The following is a 22,605-nucleotide window of genomic DNA, read 5'->3' on the forward strand; positions in this document are numbered from 1 at the left end:
CATGTTATTAGCTACAATATCGAGTTCCAGTTCATCTCCTGAATAATTGCATTGTCCATTCAGTTGTTTAAGAGTAAAAAGGATGAGAAATTCAGCTCTTCCACTTTCTGGGTGAGTGCTTTAACTGCTAAGGTAATTATGAAAATGAGACATGACTACTACCACCAATCTTGATGGGTTTTTAGGCTGGTATGTGTACCAACAAATACTACAAATGGTAGCATAGATCTGTATTGCTGGATATCACCCTCCACGATAAACAAAAGAAATTATATCAATGTGTATTTCTCTAAACAAGTTTTTAAATTTATACAGATTTCTAACAGCAGAAATTTTCTCTTAATTTTGTAAATCAGAAACAATTTATAAATAAAAAGAGCTTAGATAATGAAACATAGTGAAATGAATCACAGAATAGTTTGGATTGGAAGGGACCTTTAAAGGTCATCTATGTCATATAGTCCACCCTCACTTCAGCAAGCAGGAACATCTTCAACTAGATCAGGTGGCTCAGATCCCTATCCAATCTGACCTTTAATGTTCCCAAGGATGGGACATCTACCCCCTCTCTGGGCAATCTCTGTCAGCATTTTATCACCAAACTCAGTGGTAAACATTTCATGAAGACTTTCAATGGTTTATAGACTTTGTAGTCAGTTTGGGTTCCACCCCTTTGGTCTACATCACTGGACTGGAACTATTTCTTTAAAGTGTGCAGAAACATTGCACAACTTATCCTTTCACAGGTTTGAACAGTGAAAAAAGGAAGAACTTGCAAAGGGTATCTCTCTCTGCACTCTTATGGTCAGATCACTTGTCCACACCTTTCTGAAGCCATTCTTTACAAGTACAATGTAACTTTCAGTCAGTAATTCTTTTGCAACCATATTTTTTTGGAAGAAGAGCTTTCTAAAAGCTTAATTCATCATCAAATCAGTAAGGGAGGAAGAGGAAGTGATGAGGAGTACATCAGTTACAATGTGATAATCTAACAACCACCATAAATTCTACAATACATTCAAATCCAGTTTCACACAGTGCTAGATATTACAGACTAGGAAAGATCTACAGTAAGGGGAATAAAGATAAAGATGAGATACCTTCTTTGAAGAGTAACACCATGTTCGTACTTTTGTTAGCAACGATATTATTCAGTAAGGCGATTACGGTTTGCATTGTATTCCCAAGTATACTGTCCCGGTGTCCCTGTAAAAACAAAATAAAACAAAACAAAATCCAAATTAAATAATCTAGTATTCCTTTTGCAAGGTTAGAAGAAGATCACTCCCTTAAAAAAAAAGTGGTAATACATAAGCAATACTTTGTCAATCCCTTAAAATTCAACACATAAAATACTACAAAATATCGTAGTAGTTAATATCAATTTCAGGGACCCTATCTAAAACCCTGGACCAAAACTTCTCCCATGTTCTTTTAAATTGAAAGAATTCCTAGTCAGGTCTAAAATCTTAGGACTTCTTAAAATGGCATAGAACTTAATCTCTATATATTCAGAACCAGAAATATTTCTCTTGGTATTTCTTTTATTAATAGCATTAATTTTACTCTTTTCAGTTTCAGCTTGATAACCCACCATGAGCTGTAAAATCTCTTTGTTATTTTTGTTTGTATGTATTCATAAATATAAAATTACACAGATATGTTAAAAACATATTTCTGTATTGAATGGCATCACTCATAATGTCTGTTTGATCATTGCTTCAAGGATTTTTCACAACTATTGAGACTACACTGAGAAAAGGAAGGCATCAGGGTTTACAAAGAAATTTCTTTTCCTGTTATATTCACTACACCTGCACACTCAACCTGAAAAAGGTGGATAAGGTGCTGCAACCAAAGCATTTATTTATACACGCTAGAGAAATGACATAACTCAGGTAACTTCCAAGAAGCCAAAATAGGACAAGCTTTTACAAATCTGAGTCTAGATGTAAATATGAAGTCTGAATACATCTCAAATCTCCCTAGAAGATTCAGGAAAGATTTTGTCCAATTTTTCAGACTCAAAGCCAAATAGAAACATACATCCAAAGTGGCAATAACAACACTAAGAAAAAATTGTCATATTCTGTGTATTGTAGATTTTTCACATGCACCTAGGTGACTTCCATGCTTCCCATTCCCAGAAAATCTCTCAGTATTGGTACTGCTCAACTACTTCATTGACACAGAATACACCATCTATTTGAGTCCATCTCCTGTCTGACAGCAGGCAGTTGAAAAAAAGTCAATGGTGAACATCATGAAAGACTACTTGTCTGAAGTCAAGCATTTCAGATGACAAAAATCACTTTAGCTCTTGAATACACTCAAAGTAACATTTTCTGTTTCTGCACTACAAAATTAAAATTAAATGCTATTATTTCCTATAAATACCATGACATATATATGATAGGGCATAATACATTAGCAAATAATAAAATATATAAACATACACATCCTCCTATTCAACTTCAGGCTACGTGAATTTTCTGTTCACACTAGAGCACTCTAAACTGGATCATAAGGAGAAGAGACAAGGAAGAGTGCCTAATAGTCTTTTGAAGAACTGTAGTTTCCTACAAAACCCTAAAAAAATATATTTACAAGAGCTCTTAAAAATCTATTTGCTTTACATAGCACTTTGAGATGTTATTTATGATTCTATAAAGAGCACAATAAATATCTGTTCCTCTAAAGGTTTGAAATATAGCCTGATAAATTCAAAAGCAAAGTTCAAAAGTATAAACACAAGATTCTTCAAAAGATAAGCTAACCAATACAGAAAACAGATACCATAAAGCCATGGTACTAAAAATAAATTTCAATGTATGCCCTATAGATAGTTAGAGAGTAAGAAAAACATTTTTTCAAAAGACCAGCAATCTGTTTATCTGGTAGTCTATCATCACAATATCTTATTATTTTTCTAGAATTTAATCTACATTAAATACCAAGAATGACTATTTGTGCTACTGAAGATAATGATACACACACTGAGAACGTAAAATTAACGAAAGCAAAAAAATTCCACAAGTGTCAAAATGAGAAGCTGACTCAAATATTTTCTTTGCAAGTACAAGATTTCTGTTACTGCTTCATATGTTTGAAGTAAACATTTTGTAGTAAAATTCCCCTTTGCAATTAGATATTGCAATTAGAAGAGAAGCTGTTAGTTGTTTACAATAGTAATCTTTCACATTCACCAGGTTAGTAACATTTAAATGAAGTTAACTTTGCTTTTAATGGACATCAATTACACTATACAACCCTCTACCAAGAGACTAGCACTGATGCTTTATGTTATAGCAAAGCAAAAATAACAAAACTTGTTTTACCCTAAACACATATAAAGTAGAATTCAAGATGCAAGGTAGATATCTTGAGGAAGGAAAATGGTATCTTAATAAATTAAATAATCATACAAATGGTGGTTCTAGTGATTTAACATATGTTTCATAGATGGTTTTAGGTTCCAAGAAGCTACCTATCTAAGTGATCACTGATTGTTGTTAGACACAATTCTAGAGGTTTATATAAAAATATTTAACTTCATAATCTATCAAGGAGTAAAGTTGATCTAATTTGTGTGCAGAGCACCACTGACTGTGGACATTTAATGAACAGTGCACTTGACAGCTTTAATAAAACATAGCATTTGCCAGCAGAGATAATTAGAATTGAAGCAGCAAAATTCTAGTGTTTGGCAACACAGATTAAACAACTTCATTAAAATGTACAGCTTCGGCAAATGAAAGGCAGGAAAGCACTGGACCCTGAAGAATCAGCCTCTCAAAACTAATTGCTTCAGTGCTTAAAAAGGACAGCTATGAAATACCAAGGGCATAACAAGGAAATACTAGTATTAAAAAAAAAAAGAAACCATGGAAGATAAATCAGGCTTTTCAAATAGGATTGAACTGTATTTAGGTCATTAAACTTTTCATTCTAATTTTGAAGGGTTGTACTTTCACAAAAGAAATCAGTTGAAGTATTTATTTAAAGCCAGTTAGGTGAAAGGGTGTGAATTAGCAAAGAAAGAGTAGGAATCTTGGCAAGATACTATGGTTAAAGCTGCCTTTTCCTTCAAGTGGATTATAACTTAGAACAGCACTAGGAAAACGACAGTATTTTAATTACATTTTAGATAACATAAGAGATAGCATTTATGGTAAGAGGTTTCCAGTCTGGAAGACTTTACATACATGCCTCCTACTCATGTATCTATGAATCCAGAAGAGAAAGCACTGAATGCAATGTTTACAGATGTGCTGTAGTTAAATATAAGGACCACTATATAATATACCACAGTACTGCTCATTCAATGTGATTAAACTTTAACGGTAAAGCATCTCTCCTTCTCAAGCTTGCCTATGATCTGTCAACACAAGTTGGATAAATAAGGGGGCATAGCAAGATAGAGGTTTGATTTTTCATACACTAAATCCATTGAAAGAAGAAAATTATTAAACCAAACCATATTCAAATTATAGTTATTAAAAGATGCCATCTTTATGGGATGATTTTTTGTCACAGTATAGTTGAGATGAAATAAACCAAAACATTGGTGATAACAAGGACCTCTTGAAAAGACCATAGGTTTGCATTCAACCTAGTTTATTTTGACTTGCTCCATTACTTTGTTTATGAAAAAGGATCAGAAACTTCTCTAGTTGGTTAATTTAATCTTTAACATTTTGTGACTTTTGATGCATAAGATCAGTTATGCACAAACTGAAAGCATATCAATATGGATCTCTAACATCAAGGTAATAGTATTTTCCTTATTAATGATCTAAGTCAGAAGTAAGCATGGTCATGTCTCTTGCTACGCTGCTTTTCAAAAATCAGCCTTTTTCAAAAGCAGTTCTACCAGAGCTAATATTTCCAAATATTTCCCCTATGGTCACACAAAAAGGAGCCATCTACTAGTCTGACAACCAATTTCTAGAATGATCATGCTTTTCAGATGTATCACAACAGTGACAAATTCAGTCCGCACATGAAGATCATAAGTCTTGTAACTTTCACAGAAATTTCTGTTGGAATACTGAAATATAAAGAGAATCTGCAAGGATTTCAAGTATCAACTAACAGAAAGAAGTAGAACTAGTCTTAGATTTTGTTCTAATACCCACTGTAGCAAGCAATGCAAAATTTCACAAGATATTTTCTGAGAAGAGTATCTATTTAAGAGAATAGTATCAATTTACAAGTGTGTTCTCCTGCCATACATAATTTCATATTTTCAGAAACCTAACAATTTGTCTCTTAATTTTGCAAATAATTTCTTACATCTTTTTCATTTCCCAAAATTCCTTATCATCTTGGAGACAAGCATGCAATTTTATCTGTGTTAATGGTCAGAATCTCGCAAGGCATAAGGAGCAAAGGTGGCATTTATAACAACCAGAGTTCTAAGGAAGGAAAACATGAAATTTTTTACCTTTAGGAAACTGGCTTCTGTTCAGATCATACAAGTACTTATTTTACATAACAAACATTAAGAATTGAAAATATAAATAAAGTCCTTTCACTTGTAATTTTATTTCCAAATTCTGTGAGAATACAACTTCAAAGAATGGACGTGTAAAAAAGCATAGTATTTTTAACACCATCTATTGATACTTTTCCTCCTTCAAGAGGACCACTTCATGTTTCGGACTTGTGGAAGTTGAATAAAACCATGTTAAGCCAAACAGGAAATTTTAAGCAGCTAGTTAACGATTATAAAACTGTCTTATGTCAAGCATGAGATTTATAAACTATATGAATAACACTTAGATCAGAATTAGAGGAAGCTAATCTTCAAGGTTATTAAAAGGGAAAGCATATGAAGGCTTGTCGTTGATACTATTTTATACACTATGAAAAGAGAAAGATTCAAAGATATCGATACATCTTTAAAATGAACATGTAAATTTTAAAGTCCCAAATCCTGAGTAAGAACTGATTTTTGTCTTTCCTTTTGCTTTGTATTTATGTAACTAAAAAACTATTAGCAGCTGTTAGCATGCAAGTTTCTGTAAGACAATTTTCAACAAATCAAGCAGTCATCTTGGATGAAAAACAAAAGCAAAACCAACAACCAACTCATGATTCAGTTCAGTGAAATACATGGATCATTTTTTATCTATTTTTTGGACAAAGACAGGATAAATTTTTTTGCAGCACATCATAAAAAACAATAATGAGCAATCTTACATTCACTGTTACAGATAAATTGCAAAGCATTTCAGCAGCAGATCTCTAAATACAATAACATTTCTTCTTCCTACAAAATTGCACCTAAATTTCTGGCAGCACTGAAACCTCAACACTTCGCCTTTTGCACCTAAAAACCTTAGTGAAAGAATGCACTCTCATGGAAAATTTTCTTTATTGTTAAAAGAGGGAGCCTGAGAAGGCTCCTTGCACAAGCAGAGTAAGGCTCCTTCATAGAGAGGACATTCAGAAGCAATTTCATATAAAGACAATTTTCCCATTACCTAGAAAGAAGTATCCAATCAAGTAGCTTCCCAAGGCTTAAAACTATTCATTGTGAATTCCATTCAAATTCCCTTAAAAGAAAAATTTGTGCACCACTGAAGAGACAGTATGGAAAAGAAGCTATATAGACATCTCACTCTGGAGAATTAAACTTCCTGATATCAACGAATATCATATTTAGAATCATAAACCTATATATGCTTTGGGGAGTCTAATGTAGCAGTGAAGCATTTGAACTGCAAAGGTACTTGGGAGCTGCAATCAACTATTATGCCAAAAATTACCATACCAAAATATTCACTTACCAGACTTGCATTTTCCTCATTAATTAGAAGCTAGTTCCTAAAAAAGTCAGAATGTCATCTTTTCTTCTACATGGGTTTTGCTTTGATGCAAAGGACACTTTGCTACCACAAGGACAGAAGTCTCCTACATTCTGTGTTCTTTAATCCATCAGCAGCTGTTAAGGAATGGGTCTCTCTTCTCCCTCAGAACCTGGCCCTGTCTCTATAGCTAATTGCTAAAGCAGTATTTAGAAGTAAAAACGGTTACTGGCTCAGTTTACACTGCCTACTGGGGTGTGCAAGATGAAGATTGAAATGCCTTTCTGGACATTTTCTAAAACACCCCCAGAAATTGAGGAGGAACTGAACTTTTATGAAGAAGTAAAAGGTATAGAAAAAATATCCATAGGCCCTCTTAACACCAAATTGAATGTTCTATTCTTCAAACTCATAGACTTCCTTAAAATGTCAATGGTGCTGGCAAAAAAGATGTTGAATGAGAAGCCATGGGCTGACAAAGAAGTGCAGAAAATTGAATGTCTGTCTGAGTGAGGAAAGAATGCTTTTTCCTACCACAGTTTAGCTGGGTTGAGGACAGATATATTCAAACTGTCAAAAGTGGCAGGAAAAACACATTTACATGTTTAATATTTTTGATTTTGCTCCTTGCTTTATGCCTTCTACCTCAAAATACTATTTACCTTGAAATATATTGGGTTTTTATCCACACATTCACATTTACTTAATCTGTAAATGCAACAGAGAATGCTGATAAATAGTTTATGCAAATTACATTAAACTTGAAAACAGTGAAGGGCTGGTAAATCAAAAGGAAACATCTGCTGAGTCTTCCGTTACTTGAATCAGGGTATAGAATCATTACAGTTGGCACCTTCAAAAGATATTATTCCTTAATTTCTATTATTAGTTATTTTAGGAATTAGTTAAGTAGCCAGTTACTAGTCTGAATTAGGAAATTCTCACTTTATTTTATATCTTTTTTTTAAGTTAATCTCATTCTTGGACACCTGTTCATAGAGACTGTGAATGTTCCCAGAGACATGCATGTAGAAAACAAAAATACTCAACCATCAGTTGCACTAGGTATCAACACTTCATTCAGCTTGAAGTGCACATACTTCTGCCCATGGCCATCCTAGCAAACTCATCTTCCAGCCCTTCCCCACACAAGTTATTCCTTTAGCAGCAAGCTACATCTTCTCCTAGTTGATACTGAGGCACCAAACCACAAGGCAGGAAATAGGGGAGTACTAACAATATTCCTCAATGAACAGCCTGGCAGAAGTGCTGAAGAGTAATACAGCCAGCATTATTATCACATGAGAGAAAGGGCATTTCTTTCATCTTCCTATCCTGGGCTTAGACAGACAAGCAATCATGTGCAAGAAAACTACATTCCTACTAGGACTCTAGGCAGGTAAGGCAAGAGAAATAATGAACTGGTTGCTGCAGATGAAAACTCTACCTTGTAAAACACTGTGTAAGTAAACAGTTGTTAGATAACTTTACTCATCAACATAATGCTGTTTTGTGGTGTTATACTCAATAAACATTATCTCAAACAGTAAGGTTTGTTTGCTTAGGAGTAAAATTCATGCATACTCTAAAGAATTATCACAGGGAGATTTAATTTGGTATAATTTTTCTGTGCTTAATATCCATGGTCAAGACAAGACAATCCCTGATTGAAATTACAAAAACTTTCAAATCACCAGCCTCCTCATTTCCTTCTGACATTGTGGAAGGTTACAGAATTGGGTATCTCCTCCATTTTAGCACTTTTGTTTCCAGATGACTAAACACTGAAAAAAAGTATTATGGATGGTAGACTCATGTATGTGTTGGTATTATTGGTTTGTTTGGGTTTTTTTTAATCAGTTAATTAAGGACCGTGAACATGAGTAAATCTTTACCATAATCTCCATATTAAATACTTACAAATCCAGGAAACAAAAAAGTACTTCTGGTATATTATAGTATCTTTTTGATCTCTAGGAATGGGGTTTATGGGTAAACTATCTTTGTAAAGTTTCTTCAATAAATTAGTGGTATATAATCTCTATTCTCAACTCTATCTGAAGTTAATGTTCCCTGATAAACAGTACGTGTATTACACAAACACACTTTCATACTCCATGTATCACAGTGTTATCTTGGCACTTATTCAAGAACTTGAAGATGAATGTATTTTCTTCTTATGCCAAGCTGTGTATATGAAGTCCAAGAATAAAAGCAGCAGAGGTGGAATCAATGGTCTGAACAGAACTGAACTATGATACTGGGGCAAAGATTCAAAATTTGAAGGCAAGGTTAGAATTCAGAGCAGTCCTAACTGTGTGTGTGCTCCACAGCCATTAAAACTCTCCTTAGTACAAGTGGATTTGATACATATATTTAAGCTAAATAAGACCTGAAGCATTTGCTATCTCTCTTAATGCCAGTTTACAAAAGTAGGTATTTATGAAATCCAGGCCTAAAAAATATGGTGTTCCTATAGCCAACAAAAAATCTTACTGCTCTCAGATACAGAAGTCTGGTACTAAGAACCACATTTGAGAGGAACAGTTTGTATTATAGTCAGATAACTTTCCAAATGGAACAAATAATAATAACAAAAAAAAAAAGAAAAAAAAAAGAAAAAAAAAAAAAAAAAAGAAAAAAAAAGGAGAGAGATAATAAAAGTACAGTTACTTATTCTATGTAAATACTAGAAAAACACTTTCTCTTGTACTCACAACAGGAAGGAAGCTTACTGTTATCCAAAAATCTCCCAGAGAGATAACAAATCACTCATAAGCCTAACTTGGTGTCCAACAAACAAGCCACCAACCCCATCCTTTAATCAAATTCTGTGAAAGGTTAACATGATTTTGCTTTATGACTGTTTACTACAAGAAACAGCATCCAGTCAAGATGAAAAATTAAATGGAACAAATAAATAAATCTAGAGACTATAAAGACAGAACTTCAAGGTTAAATGACTGTAACTTCTCCTTGCTTAAATTCTCCCAGGATATTGCTGCAGTTTCCAGACTCTGTAGAGTTTGCTTTTAAAGGAGTTCTCTGTGGTGGCAGAACCAGAGACAGAATAGATATCTCAGTTACGTTGTTCTGAGACAAAACCAGTATTTTTTTCATTTCATCATGAATTTTTATTCTTTTATTTGTTTTTGCCCTGTTTTGCATTTGATACTTGCTCTATCTGTACATGTGACCCTAAGAAAAGTGACACAAAGTTCACTTTAGAAGGTCATATTTCAAGTATGTATTTTAGAAACATACAAAGTGACAGCCCCATTTTAGTTCTATAAAATACTGACAGCATGAATGCAACATCAGTCACAGGAATTGTATCTTTCAGCCACTAGACTTTACCGATACTGAAATGCAACTGTTTCTTTAGCCAGCAGCAGCCTGCCTGATGAGAAGGAAGTAAAATGGAGAAAGAAATGACAGCTAACAAGAGCAGCAATAATAGTAATTATTATTACTCAAAATATACTTGCAATATGAGGTTTAGAATAAATAAAACATTTTAAAGAATAATGCTTATAATATTTAATTTTAAACAAATAAATTCGTAATTTTTCATAAATATATTTTTATAATACTTATAATAAAAAGAAATTTTATAATAAATTTGTATATTCTAATAAATTATGATGACGATGATGATGGTGATGATGATGATGAATCTAACTCTTACTGTCACCTGTTCTTAAGTCACAAAGAAGAGCAAAGGTACAACTTAAAATTTAAAAGCTTAACTCAGATCTACAGGAATACAAGGAAAGGAAACCAATTGTGCTGCTCAAAAGCATTTATAAAACAGTATCAGATGCTATCACTTGAAAGTAAGTATACCTCTTGTTGCTACATATGATCTCACCCATAATTTATTCCATTTTCATAAGAGATTAACAGGTGTATCAAATATGATCAAGAATGGCCAACAACAGCAAAACTGGAGGCTCTTCTAAGCAAGTCCTACTTCTTTTTCAAAGACAGAGGAAGTTACACTGCGTTTTGTTATTACTATTATTAATAAAATGTTGAACAGTATTTTTCTTTTTGCACATCTTTCAGGGTAATTTCCAAATAGTTTATTATAGTTTTCTTCATAGTTTCACCCCATCTCTTCCCCCAAGTCATTTCTATTTAGATATTTACATACAGATTCAAGAAATTAACTTTAAGAAATCAGGTTTAAAATTGCTATAAGTTACAAAGACAAGTTCCAGTTAATGACAGAGATACATTCCGGTCACCAATATGTGTTTTTTTCCAAGCACAGGTTCAATTCAAATCTTCCTGCTTTTTGCCAATGTTAAGGCAACTATTGCCTGGAAACATGGGAGATTCCAGTGTCTTTATAGTGTAACACAGCACCTTCAAGCCCCTAAAAAGTGATGGTTTGTTACCCCTTATATAGCTCATATCAGTAATAAACAGATACCAAACAATTAGATGAGAACTTATGTCTACTGCTTCAAAAGGAATATAGGATACATTAAATATATATACACACATGAATATACATACATGCACATTTTCTTGTAAATTATTTTAACTAGGACTTAAAAAGTTCAAAGGAAACTATTCTAGCCCCACTGAAAAATGACTTGAGACTCTATGCTGTTTCAGAGAGAGACTTCACATTTCCTCAAACACTTAAGACTTAAAAAAACATTCCCAGTGCACACTGACACACACTGTAGATTCTCATACCACCTGTACCCCACATTGGTTCACAAGAAATGTAAAGGACTTCGGTTGTTTTACTTCTCCTCAGTTTAAGTGAAAGCCCAGATCATCATAAGGCTCTGTTACAAGGAAAATTTAATATATACAAACCAAAGCAACTTTAGCAAGAGATGGTGAGACACGTTAGTAAAACATCTTGCTTAGTAGACAAAATACTTATTTTGAGTTTTAGAAATCCTTTGTCAGCCATTCCTTCTGGGTCATACTGAACTTGTGATCTGCACTTGGGTCTTTACCCTAAAGCATTCTGATTAACATGCCACTGGCTATCCTGAGGTTTGCCTTTCTCCTCTGCCTCCCATGGAACTCTGGGCTGAAAATTCACTCTGAACAAAAGAAGCCTTTCTCAGTGAAACCTACAGCCAAATTGGAATAACATCAGGAAATCCCTATATCTCCTTCCCTCAAACAACACGCTGGGGTCCTGAAAGTCATCAAGCCACGACCAGTTCCTATCAGCAATGTTCGGTTGCTCTGTTCAAGTTGTCTACTGACAAAGAGCAGTTTTATTCTCATATGAACTCATAGCCTGAAAACTGGGTATTTTTAGATCAAAGTAGCATTTTGATGCTAAGAGAGAGGCATACAATATCATCAAGAACTAAATTTATTGACACTAGAGGCCAGACAGAAATTTTAGCCCATATGTGATGCCACACAAAGTGTCACTGCACTGTAAAAGGGAAGAATAAAGAAAAATAACAAATAATAAAGCAAAACCCAACTAAAAAAAACCAAACCAAAAACAAAAATACAAAAAACCCCCAAAACCAAAAAAGCCCAGAACCTGAACAATTGTATCAACAGATTAAGACAGCATAGAAACATATTTCATATGAAGTGATTAAAATATTGACTTTGTTAGAACACAGACTCCCAGTAATAACTAAATTAACAATTTTTAATTACTCATAATAAGCCATTTCACAATTATTAGGTAACTATATCAGTCTTTTACTTCATTTCATTGAACCTATCCTCCCTGAACAGTTATTCATACTGAAAATGTATACAATAGATGTGAGAGGGAATAAAAGGATCAAAGAGAAAACAGCTAAAATAAATCTGAAAAGCCGGTAACAGAAATTTTACAAAAGCTAGGGAGAGGAGACTAGGGTATCATTAGGCATTTTCATATCCTAATGGAACATGCAAGTTTCAGTCTGTTACTAAGAGTGGGTCCATGGCAAAGAGCCCAAATGAGGTCTGAGAAAGGATAATGTACCTTTAATGATTGAAATAGCAAGAAAATTAAATCTAATCATGTTTCATTAAGCATACTTTAGCTCCCATTTTTACTAAATTATTCTATTATGATTTCCCAACTGTCTGTTGAAATAACCTTTTACAGCAATCTAATTCACCATCATAAACAAGTCTCATTTCTCACAATGAAGTCCCCCGGGATTAGTGAGAGGAGATGGAAAATCTAAACCTTGCCAATCCTGCAGCCACTAAGGTAACCACTCAGGGAGACAAAGATTTTTGTTTTCCTATTTGTGGCTGATATCATTAAGATATAATTAGAAATGTATTCATGAGTATTAGAGTGTCTGTTATGGAGATACCATTTGCCCAACAAGCATCTTCTATACCAGTCTTTAATAAGCAGGGGAGAAGGCATAATCCCCACTTCACTCTCTGGAGAGTTCTGCATTAAATGGACTGCATTAGACATCCCTCTCACTCCCCCCTTTTTAATGGAATCTTATTCAGGCATCCAGTATTTTCTCAGACTCCATTGTTACCATCAAAACTGCTACCCTGCTTGCTTTCAGCAATATGCTCCTGCAGTGCCATCCAGATGTGAGCCCTAAAGATAGCTACGTGCAGGGAATTTAAATCCTGCTCCAGAACTTGACAAAGGGTGAACAAATGTGGAACTTCAGAATACACAGTAACAAACAAATTGGACTGTTTAAAGAATAATTCTTGGCTCTCTATAGCAGTAAAAGGAGCTATCAATCCTTGTATGCATCCTTTCTGTTTCAGTCAAGTGAATAAAGTATGAGTCAAGGAGAAAAGATACTTAACATAAATAAGTAACTTAAATAAATCAAATTTTTCTTTGTAAAGATCTAAACTATTGCCAAATTCCATATTAAATCACATGACATAGCAACAGAAAATTGAAAACAATGTCACCCACCAAACAGTGCTTAAGTATCTGCCACAGGGATCACTTTATGGCAATCAGTTGAACTGAAATCAGTGAAAACGGTCATTCACTGTATTTAGTATCATGATGTTTGAACAGGTTATTTATCTTGTTTGGTAGGCAGGAGTGTGAAAGGAACTCAGTATATGAAAAAGAAAGATTTTGCTTCCTGCACCCAATATTATCAGTAAGGAACTACTCAGTCAAAATAAGCAAGAGGTAGAAACTAAACCCTGTAATGCAAACAGGGGACTCAAAAGACAAACCTAAGAGGAATGAAAGGAAAAAAAAATATTACCAAAATTTCATTTGAGTCTCTAAGATGATGCTACTGTTATAATTGAAATCAGAAAGTTAGAGTGGGCAAACTAAGACTGGATCACAGTAGGTTTAATCTGTTTGCATATATATGACTATGAATCTTCCTTAGCAAAACAATGATTTTTAAGCTTGCCTATAAAAACATTTTATAAAACAAAATATATTTAGAAACTAAGCTTATAAGACAATGAGTAAATGACTACAGGTAAAAACAGAAAGTTGAAAGTAGAATACAAGGATTTAAATTGTTTTGCTTTGTGGAAGACTGACATTCTAAAATCTAATTATCACCCTGCAATATGAACTCTTCAGGAAGACATTAACATAAGGAATGCATAAAGAATACGTGACTGAAGCCAAACCAGAAAAATTTCTAGACAAATGATCTGAGTTCAGATGCATAATGTGGAACCCTCTGCCAGGCAGAAACCATTCATGGGTGTTCAATATTCTTTTACAAACTCTATTGTGAAGCACACAATAGCTCAGTACCTTAGTCATCAGAATGCAGCTGGTCAGTAAAGGTACAGTCAGCAACTGCCACATTCCTACACCAGTATTTATTTAGATGAGATTAAGAGATATATCTCAGTTGTTTAACAGAAGAGTGATACTGTCACAGTCACAAGATCAATAAAATCTTATTCAGAAAAGCATGCATCCCAGATTTACTTCAGCATACATTTTCCCTTAAACGTTTTCTCTTTGTCTTGGTTTTTACATTAGCAGGAACAATAAACTGGCAATTTGCTTTAAATCAGCCTGACAAACACTAAGTTTGGAAGAAATCAGATTTTGCCTTAATATTGCCTCTACAGCAAAAATAAATAACATTTTTAATTTAGGCATTAATCACCTTGGGTAAACATTGGCAGTGGTTCCATTTAAAATGTTATATAGAATTCACACAAACTATGGTAAGGTCATGATTTCTCCCTATAACTTTAGAGTTAAAGGTCATAAAGGACATAATTTGTTATTAGACTTGTGAAGTCTCATGTTAGAAAGAATCTCTCTGTCTTCCTGCAGCACCTGCTCTTTCACACATTTGCACACTGCTGTAGCATGGTGCTACAGCCCTTCCTCTTCCCCAGGTCTCCATGTGCCTCTCAGCTCAATCTGTGACTCAGTGACTGGCCAAGCTGGGTTGGGAGTGAGGGAATGCTGCAGAGCTGCACTCCAGCCATCCCTGAGGCATGCAGCACTTATAAACTAGAGCAGCCCTGCCAGCTTCCCAAAGCTGTTGTTCTCTCCACTCCCTCTTCTGCTTCTCACAATCAACTAACATGTAACTCCTGCCACCAGGCACATTTCTTCTTTTTTATGTCACGTGATACAATATGAAAAAAACTTACAAGGTCACAAAGACTTTGAGATCACTAGCATAAATAATGTCACATATATATATATATAAAAATATGTTTGTATGCATATTTTATACATACACACATATATATAAATATTACAAAGTTACAAATTGATTATGGGAAAAGAACTAAACAAAATGAAATGTGTCCAAGGTGTGGGCACTGCAAGACTGTGAGAATGGTAAAAAACATCTCAAAGAATGGGAAGTGACATTTACCATTTACTGACAAAAGTGGGGGGAAATGGACAACAAAAGACAAAGAATTTCATTTGTTTCATCTTATTCACAGCAGAACCAGTTACCAATCCAGAAGATTAACTACTTTTGTTGCATTATTTGAACTAAAATGCAGGAGAAAGGCAGTAAATGCTACAGAACCTTCGGAGGAAAGGGGTGTGAGAGAAGTAATGTAGTTTCTGAAGATGGTGATGCCTGTTAAATATCTAATTAAAAAGGAGTGCAATTATCCCTTTACCCATCCCCAACCACCTCCCAAATATTTTTTCTCTAATAAGTAGGAAAATTGTCTAATTATAATGACTGAGTGAAAAGAACTTTGATGTAATACAAATACTGTAGAAATGTGCTAAGTTAAACATTGAGAACTATGAAACTTGTCCATAAACAGAGAATCTGGGTAAATAGTAATTCTTAAAGAACTTAATACCCAAATTTCTTTCTAAATTCCCTAAATACTGTTAATTTTTAACTCATGCATATTAATACCAACCTTTTTACAGCCAAACAAACAAACAGCACAGATTGGAAATTAACCTCATGACTCAGAGCTGTGTATTTTTAACTTGCTAATTTCTCTAAAAAATAACTTGCTTCAGAAAACAATCTGTTTAAATCATAAAAAGTTAAACTGGTTTCTCATATAAAAATGGGAGTGGTAAGGCAAATTTCTACAGCTAGTAACTAAAATACCATGCATGCATGTTCAGTATATAAAGCAGAATCTGACTCAGTTCTAACAGAAAGTCTACTTACCCAACCAACCTCTCTAAAACACTCATCAACTGAAGAAGCCTTAAAAGTACAAGACAGGTACACAGAACACTTTCCTCAGCCTCTAGGAATTCACAGCCCAAGGACTTTGAGCCAGAAGCTAATTTCTAGAACATAATAGCTCTCAATGGATTTTTCTTCATTAATTTGTCCAGTCTATTTTTTATTTCCAAGTATGGAACAGAGCTGAGAGCTGAACATAACCCTACAGTAAACAGTATCACCTTCTGTCAGTTTTTAAGATCCCAACTGCAAGTTTTCTTTAGTTGTTATAATACAGATCTTGTGTTAGTAGATACAGCGAAGAGCAATACTGCTCCCCATTCACCTGACTGTATGCTATGTATATGTAAAGATTATAGTTCCCCCTCAATCACCACCTTCCAGACTAAAGCATACGGAAGAACAATCTCTTTCACAGGGGCCATTCCAGATATTAGATCATCTGTGTCTCTTTTCTTTGCACTTTTTACTGTTTACAGGAAACTTTTTAGATGAGGAACCCAAAATCTACACATGGAGTAACATGCATAATGTTTTTCTGCCTACCATTGCAATACTTCCTCTTACAATGTATAACATTCAGTGTGCTCTCCTGACCAGGACAAAGGATTAAACGCGCGTTTATCTGTTCCCATGGTATCTCATTCCTGAGTGATAATGGCAACACATCTTGCATCACTGCATAAGTAGAGTGGGGTCGTTGACAGCAGACACATACAGGTTTTGGGGCTGCTTTGAAAAGGAGTGCAAATTAAACTAGAAGTGAATAGTATTAAGTGTAAAAAACTCCAGAGGATTTTAATTACATGAATAATCACAAGATCCTGAACATTATGCACAAAACCCCAACCAAAAATGCTCAAATAAAGTGTGATGAAAGAATATGCGAATGTTAAACAGTTTTATGACCACCAAAAAAACCCTCAAAACAGCCCAAGCCAAAACTGTTGAAGAGGGGGAAACCTTGATTCAGAAACTCTGCATTCTGAACTTTGTATGATCTTAAAACTTTGCATTTGCAGAAAAACTGAGAGAACACGATCACCAATTGTGTGTCTATCCAAGCCTTAGGGGTGTCTTGAGGTGCCCCCTCACTCCTACTCCTGGTGACATCCATCATTAAGGAACATAAGCTCCATACCCTTCTGCCATAAGTTCCCAGGACTGACAGACTGATCTGACAACTAAAATGAAATTCCTGATACAATGTTCAGTGACCATGGAAAAAGGTCATAAACTCTTTATTCAGTCTAAACTGGGGGAACAATAACAGAATCACTCCTGATGGAACAGGCCAGACAGAATAACGTAGTATTAAATGAAGTACTGGCAAATTTAATAGAAGTTATCTATCAATCTAAAATGACAAATAAAAGAAATATGATTACACTATAAGGGAAAAAATTCATGTATTTTCCCTATTTTTAGAAGAGTATTTTTGGTTTTGTTTTTCTTTGTTACATAGGATTCTTCACCTAAACACCATAAAAGTCTTCTAGGTAACTATTTCAAATATTCTACCAATCTTCAGTGTTCTAAAGGTCCCAGAGTTAAAAAGAAAGGTCTTAGTTAACATTTAAGTGCATTTGTTTTCCATTTTGTTTTAGAGGAAAGTCTCCAGTTTTGCAAGAAATAAATTCTAATAGCTTTAACTATTTCTATCAAGTGCAAAGCTAAAGTTAGTATGTTCCTTTAAAGGTCAGAGCTTCACTGTTTTTAAGTAATAATATATAATCACTAAAGAAAATTCTCCACAACAATATTCAAATTTCCCAATCACAAAATTAAAAAAAAAAAGTCTGTTCAGAACACTGTTAAAAACAACAAGACTCATATTTAAGGTACTTTTCATAATGTTTAAATGTACTGAGAGACAAAACAAGTTGGCAGAAACACTTACTGACTTTATACATCCATCCACTCAACCCTGACCTACAGTCTGTCTTGGATTTGCTTCATAAAACACCACCCTAATGCAGTATGAAATGTAGATGCCTCAGATAAGGAAGAAATGGGAGTAGAGCCAAGCCAGCTGAATAAGCATTCCCACTTCAGTGCATCCACCTTGCTTGCTTAAAGGTCAAAACATACAAATTCTTAGGAAGCAGAAAATAGATGATAAAACCAGAAACCCAAATTCACCTGAAACACTACTGACTTGGATGCTAACCTAGCGGAGTTAACGTAATTTCTAACTACAGGCAGGGTTCAGTGAACGGTGGCTACCAAACTAGGAAATAATGTGTTGGGTAATTTTTGTTTGGTTGATTGTTTTTTAGGAAGATGGACTGGATTAGGACAGTCAAATCACAGAATGACATAAGGTTGAAGTCACCTTTGGAGCTCACTAGTCTAACCCTCTGGTCAAAGAAGTCGTGCCAAAGCAGGCTGAGTCACAGCTGCATCCAGATGAGTGTTAAGTCTCCAAGCATGGAGATGCTACAGCATCTCTGATCTCTGGTTCTAGTGTTTGACCACTCTCCTCACAGCAAAAAGTTTCTTTCTATATAAAGCTGGAGTTTCCCATCTTTCAACTTTCATTCACACTCTTGCCTTTCCATTTTGGACTGCTGAGACAAGTTAGGTTTCCTCTTCTCTGTACTGTCCCATGAGATAGTTAGAGGCAGGAACAAGATCCCTCCAAGACTTCTTTGCAAAGGTCATACGAAACTTATTCTCTCTTTCTAAATCTGCCATGTGCTCCAGGCCCCCGATCATCAGGGAGTACATTCAGCAGGCTTGTTCCAAGACATCAAACATTCAGGGTAAGCACTATTACAGCCTTTTACAATATATATAAAATTCTTCTCTAAATGCAGTATTTGAACAAACTCTGCATTCCAAACAGGCTTAGCCTTCCAAGAAAAACTGACTCTTAAAAGTTGTTCAGAATAATCACTGTTACAGCATTTGTAATTGGAGGGGTTTAAGGGAAGTGCCAACTATCAGCATCCAGCAAGGTCCAAAGGACAACAGGCAATCCTCTAAATACAGGATGAACCCAGTGGATTTGGAGCAACAGCCAAGGGCCAGCACATGGTAACATGCAGAGGCTCTACCCGTTGCAGGTGTGGAGAAATAAACAACTGTTGTGTTGAATCTCAAGTCAACCCCTCAAGGGATCATTCTGTATTTCATACCATAACACTGGATAAACATTAGCATTAAAGTTAATTGTTAATTATTTTGAACAGAGTTTAAACTGTGCCATCACCATGCATCCCTGTAACACTCTGTTTGTCCCAATCAACAGAAGATGCAAAAAGACCAGAGGCCTCTATGTGACTTCAAAGCAACACTGTGAAGTGTTGTTGGGACAGTCAGAGCAATGATGTGACAAAGACAGAGATCTGCCGTGTAAGGTATAACAATGATCGTTACCTCACAACAACTTTTTCTTTGAAATTGTGAAAATATTGCTGTTCAAAAGACAACTTGTAAGACATTATACTATAATACACAGAATAACTATCCATTCCAGACTAGTTTAGCAAGGTTTATTAAAAAAACCCACCTTCACAACAACAGTATGCTTGAGAGCTTATTGAAGAGTGGTAATATACAACATGAAGAATGAGACCAAAGAGATGGAAAACAGTCACAGCATCATAAAACTTAGAAACGTGTTCTAGTATCAGCAGTAATTATGGCCACTATTTCTGCAAAGAACACAGCTATGCACTTCACTACTTGTTTGTGATTTTCTTATCCAGTGTGTTATACCTAGCTTTAAAACCTTATTACAGTCTTTTAGACTCATGTTTATTATCTGTGCAATTTGCGAGTTCTAGGACAGAATAAAAGAAAAAAAACTACCAAGAAACACATAAAAATATTGTTTATACATGAGTTTTCTTATGTCCCTTAGTACTGAATATAAAATAAAAAAGAAATACTTATGTAGCATACACACTAAAATATTACTGTCTAGCAATAGGAAGCAATTCCTTTAAGATGCAAATAGCTGAATTTCCTTCTGATAAAAGAATATAATGCTGTCACAAACGCTGTGGACTCAATTTTTCTCTCAGAAGTGGAGCTCCAGGTGATTTTGTAAATAACTTTATTCCCATCCCTAACAGGAGCACTGGTTCAAAACAGTTTTTCAGATAAGAAAGAGAATGATAGAAGGACATGCTTCAGTATTATTTTTAAAACCCATTATATTATGCAGAATATTGATTTATAATATTAAAATGATTTAAAGGATGGCTCTACTTCCTCAAACACATTTTCTTTTTCCACCAGCGATCGTACTGGGGATAGATCTACACAGACATATAGTCATAAAACAGGCTGCCCACATTTACTTAGAATTTATACAGTGCTTCTCATACCAAAACTTGAATATCTTCTAAATCCTAAGGAATTTATCATTCCTACATTTCTGTGATGTTCCCATCACCTCCAGCATTCCTGTTCCAGCCCTTTCATGAGATTTCTTCAAACTGCATTGGTCTTTGGCAAGTATGGGAAGACACTGATACATTGTGTGAAGATATCCTTCACTTTGAACTTGCTAGGGCACCTAAGCCAGGATGGCTGTAGAAACTAACTGTCTAAGTATCTATTAAGCTTTGCACTTTGTAAGCCCTCTGTTGGTGTGCCCACATTACAAACATTAATGAAGCTGCCAGCTCGGAGTTAGGTGGAAACAACTTGGTGAACTATTGCCACACACTGACTGCAGCACGGACAAGCCTTAAGCTCTGTGATTATAGTAAACATGTTGAAAGCCTAGTATATGTTACAAGGATATTGAAAAAATCCAATCTTTCTCCTGTTGTTTGTAGGAAAATGCCTGTGAGAGGGAAACTTTTGTTTATCTTTTCACAGAGGAACAAAAGGCTGGAGAGCAGCCCTGTGGAAAGCAACTTGAGGGTCCTGCTCAAAGGCAAGTTGAACATGAATCAGCAGTGCCCTGGTAGCCAGGAGGGCCAACTGAGTCCCGGGGGGCATCAGGCAAAGCACCACTAGCCGGTCGAGTGAGGTGATTGCCCTACTCTGTTCTGCACTGGTGCAGCCTCACCTTGAGTCCTGTGTGTGGTTTTGGGCACCACAGTACAAGAAGGACATCAAACTAGTAGAGTGTGTCCAAAGAAGAGTGACCCAGATGGTGCTAAGTCTCAAGGGCAAGACCTACAAGAAGCAGCTGAGGTCACTTGGTTTGTTCAGCCTGGAGGAACGAAGGCTGAGGGAAGACCTCATCACAGCGTACAACCTCCTCAAGTGAGGCAGCAGAGGGAAGATGTTGATCTCCTCTCTCTGGTGACCATCAACAAGACATGAGGGAATGGAATGAAGCTGCATCAGGGGAAATTCAGACTGAATATTAGGAAGAGAGTCTTCACTGAGAAGGTGGTTGAGCAGTGGAACAGACTTCCCAGAGTGGTCATGGCACCAAGCCTGACAGAGTTCAAGGAGCATCTGGATGACACTTCTAGTCATATGACTTACTTCTAGGTAGTTCTGCAAGAAGCAGGCAGTTGGACGCTATGATCTTTCTTAGTTCCTTCCAGTTTCAGATAATCTGTTGTTCTGTGACTGCTTTATGCATATGCAAAACCACTGCATATCACCTAACACTATCTGGGGAAACAAATCAAATACCATGGCTTCTCATTATTTATCACAATCAGAAATTGCTTTTATACCATGCATTTTGGCTTCTAATAATTCATTTGGCTTCTGTTAATTCATTTTGGGTACAGTGTTAATAATTGCAGAGAAGAGTCGACGATAACAGATTAACAACTGATTCAACACTAATCAAACATTTATATGTGTAAACCCTTCCTCAGAAACTCCTGACTGAAAGATTACTAAAACAAAACAAAACAAAAAAAATTGTGTCTGAAGAGAAAACTTCCTTTTAGTAAGTTTTTGCTTCATGCTAAAAAGTTCTCAAGAGAATTCCACTTAGACATGTTTATTTCCAAGACTACACATTCTGATGTACAAACTTATCTCTTTTAGGTATACACAATTTTCATGTCAGCAATTAAAAGAAATAAGTAGTCTCAGGAATCTCATCCTTAAAGTAAAAGTGCTTAAGCAAGTCAACTGAGTAATGAAAAAACCCAACATTTCTACCAGAGGAGCCATATTTTATTCCTTGAAATTTGGAAATTAACATACTGTACCCTACTACCTTTTCTTCTTTGGTCTTTAGAAACACTTCTATT

General features: G+C 35.2%; 1 protein-coding gene across 6 annotated transcripts in view; it reads right to left on the reverse strand.

The window, feature by feature from the left end:
• The window catches only part of ULK4 (unc-51 like kinase 4), a 217,193-nt gene that overhangs the window by 87,269 nt on the left and 107,319 nt on the right, over nucleotides 1-22,605 (reverse strand). For all 6 annotated transcript variants that reach the window (XR_007627722.1, XM_050306783.1, XM_050306762.1 and 3 more), the window contains one exon: nucleotides 1,101-1,206. Coding sequence is in view for 5 of the 6 variants with exons in the window: in XM_050306783.1 (XP_050162740.1) it covers nucleotides 1,101-1,206 (106 nt within the window). In the remaining variant the exon portion in view is untranslated. The remainder of the gene's footprint in view (nucleotides 1-1,100; nucleotides 1,207-22,605) is intronic.

This window comes from Myiozetetes cayanensis, unplaced genomic scaffold (genome assembly GCF_022539395.1).
Source record: "Myiozetetes cayanensis isolate MyiCay16 unplaced genomic scaffold, myiCay2020 scf1, whole genome shotgun sequence".
Taxonomy (NCBI): domain Eukaryota; kingdom Metazoa; phylum Chordata; class Aves; order Passeriformes; family Tyrannidae; genus Myiozetetes; species Myiozetetes cayanensis.